At 38.3% G+C, this 4,740-nt stretch overlaps 1 protein-coding gene across 1 annotated transcript in view; it reads right to left on the bottom strand.

Moving 5' to 3' along the window:
* SOAT1 (sterol O-acyltransferase 1) overlaps nucleotides 1–4,740 on the bottom strand; it is a 48,098-nt gene that overhangs the window by 6,080 nt on the left and 37,278 nt on the right. The window contains exons 7-11 of the mRNA XM_004706700.2: nucleotides 4,568–4,646; nucleotides 4,010–4,091; nucleotides 2,056–2,101; nucleotides 1,028–1,157; nucleotides 189–286 (exon numbers count right to left, since the gene is read on the bottom strand). Coding sequence (XP_004706757.2) covers nucleotides 189–286; nucleotides 1,028–1,157; nucleotides 2,056–2,101; nucleotides 4,010–4,091; nucleotides 4,568–4,646 — 435 coding nt within the window. The remainder of the gene's footprint in view (nucleotides 1–188; nucleotides 287–1,027; nucleotides 1,158–2,055; nucleotides 2,102–4,009; nucleotides 4,092–4,567; nucleotides 4,647–4,740) is intronic.

Below are 4,740 nucleotides of genomic sequence, written 5' to 3'. Positions count from 1 at the left end.
TGCTTTACACAATTTATGTATGTATGGGTTATGATAAGAGTTGTATGAGCCTCTAATAAAACTATTAAAAAATAAATTAAATTAAAAAATAAATAAAATAAAAGCTAGCAATATTAGCCCAGAGCCCTCAAAAGCTCAGCAATAGGAAATAAAATGTAGGAAGACAAATCCATCCACATAGACATTACCTTATAAAACATCCTGTCACCAAAACGCAACAACTCAGCAAAGGCATTGTGCCAGCAATGCAAAAAGGCAAAGAAAACCAGGAACATCATCAGCACTCCTGGAAGATAAGGTTAACACTATTCAGACTCTTATGTCACACGTGCTTACTCAAAGCTACTTTATAAACGTATTGGTTATTTCTCCCTACCCAACTAAAAGTTAGTGAACATGATTGCTTTAGTTTTACAAAGCACTATTTTCCAAGTGGATTTGACAGACAACAGATAACCTTTTTAGTAGAGAGTCTTAGATGTATATTTGGTACACAAAACCCTTTAAAAAGCTATACTTACATATCTCTCTAGCCAGTTGTTTTCAACTGGGGAGATTTTGCTTCCAAGGTTATTTGGCAAAAATAAGCAGAATGCATGAAGCCAAGACATGGAGGTATAGCCAAAAAGTCTGAAGGAGAATTAGAAATAGCAGGCAGAAGAGATTTAAAAGAAGCAAGTCATAATACATGGAAGTCAAATAGGAAAAAGGCTAAAATTTCTCCTCGGTAGACTGAGATTCAAGAGTATAAAGCTTAGCTGAATGAGAAGAGAAAGCATAAATATAGCCTGTCTATACTCCAGAGAAAGCAAAATGTGAAAAACTATATGACAGATGAAAGAATTGGCCCCAAACTAAAAGGATTACACTTGATTTTTCAAATAAACAGAAAAGTGCTCAAGAAGGGTACTGGATGTATAGATAAGATGAGGCTACGAAGAGGAAGAAAATCACATGCCTGGCATTCTCAATAGCTTTGATTTCCCGTGAGACTGTATGACTGAACAATTAACAATATCCATGTTACCTGGCAAAATAGAGTTAAAGACACACAGCACCAGGACCCGAGCGCTGAAGGGTTCCTGCTTCATGTTCCGGAACAAGGGGAGGCTGAGTCTTTCAAACACGTAGTACACATAAAAAAAGCAACCAAAAGTCTAGAACACAACAAAAATATAATGGCTTCATAAGGAAAGACTGAGTTAAAGACATACGTCACCCTTAAAGCAATGTTTATACCGATAGCCCATATAATAACCATACATTATAATAATTTAAACATTATCAAGGGTTCATGAGGGAGGGGGGAGCGGGGAGGGAGGGGAAAAAATGAGGAGCTGATACCAAGGGCTCAAGTGGAAAGCAAATGATTTGAGAATGAGGGCAACAAATGTACAAATGTGCTTGACACGATGGATGTATGGATTGTGATAAGAGTTGTACGAGCCACCAATAAAATGATTTTAAAAAGATGATCAAGATCCCAAGATGGTACAAACAATTGAGGCTCAATGAACTACTGTGCCAACAGTTCAAACCCACCAAGCAATGTGGACAAAGGCCGGTGACATGCTCCTGTGTGAATTACAGCCAGGAAAGCCTGGCAGAGCAGTTCAACACTTAGGGTTGTCAAATAAGCAAAATAACTTATTTAACAAATTATATTTGGTTTAGACGAGAACATACAAGGGGGACTTAGGGGAAATTTTACTGTATGGATGTGATTGGAGAGCCCAAACTATATCTACTTCACAACTTTACACATACACACACAAATTAGGGGGTGGGTGTTCTGATGAAGAAACAAATAGACTCCTTAGAATAATAGCTATTCCTTAACTGAAGAAAATCACCTTTGATGCTAACAAAAACGAACACTATTTGAAGTACTGGGAATAGTTAAAGATTCATCATCTCAACAAAAAAAGTTCTAGAGCTCCCACATTGGTAACGACAAGTTTACCAATATTTACAATGAATTGCTATTAAAAATAGGAATTTCTATCTTCCACCAATCAACACATGCCAAGGATTAGGCAGTTAAAAATAATGTACCTGTGCAAACTGGGTAGCAACATAACCCCATCTTATAGTGGGGGTCCTAAGGAGAAAGAAACAAAATAAAAACTTTAAATAAATAATTAAACTCCAATAAATATTTCACAATTAATACTCTCTACCACACAGAACACTGCTTATGGTCATATGAGGTACCTGTATAATTCTGTCAGGCAATACCACTTCACTTTCTAAAAAACCCATATATGTATGTTCATTAAAAAAGTACTAGTAAGAATTAAATGAGAACTCAGCCTGGGGTGGGGGGGCAGGGCATTGGCCCCAGCATTTAGAACAAGGGTCAAATCTCTAACCCTAAGCATTCCACTACTATGCATCTATCCAAGAGCAATAAAAGCAGTGACACAAATGTTCCCATGTTACTGCAGTATTTTTCACAATGGTGAAAAAAAGATGGAAACAACGTAATTGTCCAGCAGTGGATGAATGGACAAGCAAAATGTGGCACACATACAATGAAATAACACACCATGATAAAGAGCAGTAAGTCCACAGGTCATCTTACGACACGGAGAAGTTTGGAGAACATTATGCCAAGTGAAATGTCAATCACAAAAGACAAATATTATGTTACCACTTTCAAAAAGTCAAGAACTGATTTATACAAAGAAGATAGCTTTTTTTCATGGCTACCAGGAATGGGAGGGGAAAAGGAAGATTTTCCTTTTACTTTCCAATAGTAACCCATTGACTATCAAGTCAATTCTGACCCATAGTAAACACTACAGGACAGAGTAAAATTGCCCCTGTGGCAATGTGTGTTCTTTGGACCTAGAATCCCTGTGCTAAGAATGTCCCTGAAGAGGAGACAGAGCCGTAATACCCAGTGAACTGATAGGAAATAGCAGTGCCAAAACATCATCAGAAGAACCAGGAGACTGGTGTGGTGCGCTTCAGGCCACAAAACAAGCAGGCAGAGCCGAAGTGCCTCTGAGCACTCATCAGCAGAGTTAACACAGCTTTGCCAAACTTGCCTAACCAGGCAGAAGTCAAGGGGCTGTGGGTGCAAGGGTTAGAGAAGGGCTTCCTGCAGTCACTGCTGAGAAGACACAATCCCAAGTGAAGAACTGTATCCTGAGCAGTTTCTGATCCTGAATTATAACTTGGCCCCACAATCATGAGCACAGTCTGTGAGCTCTGTTTTGTGTGACCACTGCAATGAACTGTGGAGCCAAACCTTAGACGTGAAGCATGCAATGGGAGAGTTACATCAGAATTGGTAAAAGGTTGGAGGGTAGAGGTATGCTTCTGCCTCCCAGGAATCAGTCTGGGAATGTTGATCTTGATCCTCTTCCCCTCTTTAAAGTTAGAGGAGGTCAAACACCACCTCCACACTAATCTTACATACTGGGATGAAATGCAGAACAAAGCTCAATTTCCAAAAGTGAAAAGACATGCTGGGTTTAAAAAAAAAGACTAGACAGAGACTTATGGAACTCCTAAGGCTATCACCCTTTTAACCTGAAACTGAAGCCAAACGATAGATTGGTCTATGAAATAAACGCTAACACACATGCATGCGCGCGTGCGCGCACGGAAGATGCTCCTTAGAATACTCAGAAACAAAACGTGCTAACATCTGCCCCAAAACAAAGATAAAGCAAAGAGGGTCAAAAGATGGAAATGACTGTAATGCTGACTGTGTCTCATAACAATCTGAGTGTAAGTTGTCAATGCGAAAGTAATTTACTGTGTAAACTTTCAACTAAAATACATTAAAATGTTAAAGAAGACAACAACAACAACAACAACAAAAAATAGCTTAAGTGTATCAAATCAGACTGATAGACACACTATCTAGGAGGGATTCCCATTCAAGAGAAAACTAAAATCCATTCTATATTTTACACAGAGCCCAACAGGAAGGGCCCCTGCCTGCCTAACCAATCACACCCATGGTCCATTTCTGATGCTATTTCACAGTCATTACCTGGGATAGCTGTCCCGGTAGATGAGGGTAGGAGCAAACAAGAAGTACAAGTACTGGCCAAATGTGGGTATTGGTACAGTGCCTGGAAAAAGAAAGCTATGCTTAGACCAAAGGGCTCTTTGCTATCTCCTAGCAAATCTAAATGGGAAAATAAGGGAACATACAATAGACAAAAGTTAGATTCCCTCTCCCTCTACTGCTCCTGAAGTCCGACAATGAATTCCTGTTACTCTTATACTAATCCACCAATCCCTCTAAATTACGTTATTTCTATGACTTCAATAACTAAGGGTTGAAGCAATACTTAATAAAGAAAATCACTCATAGGTGTAATAAGCATATTAACATTCCTTAAAAATAATGCCAGGTTATCAGAATCCAATGATTCATTTTTGACACAGTATTACAATGGTAAAACTAGAATAATGAGGAAGCAATGACATAGTCATCCAATAAAATATTAATCCTATATACTTAAAATCAAACATTATTCTCTACAGAATATGTCACCCCCAGAAGAACACTGTAAATATCCTTTGACTGGATGGAATTACATACTTGATTTCTCCTTAGTGGAATCCAGTACACGAGGCACATTTTCTCTGATAAATGAATGAGCTTTCATTATAAGACGAACCTACAGGTTAAAAACATAAAGCAAATAAGAAGGTGATTTTTCTATCATTGGTTTGCCTCCTCTAACAACTTAGAACAGATTTAGAGAATGCTTA

This window comes from Echinops telfairi, unplaced genomic scaffold (assembly GCF_000313985.2).
Source record: "Echinops telfairi isolate 266 unplaced genomic scaffold, ASM31398v2 ScPeMD7_7424;HRSCAF=8462, whole genome shotgun sequence".
NCBI lineage: Eukaryota > Metazoa > Chordata > Mammalia > Afrosoricida > Tenrecidae > Echinops > Echinops telfairi.
The sequence above is the reverse complement of the archived record's forward strand: the minus strand, read 5'-3'. Positions and strand labels throughout refer to the sequence as shown.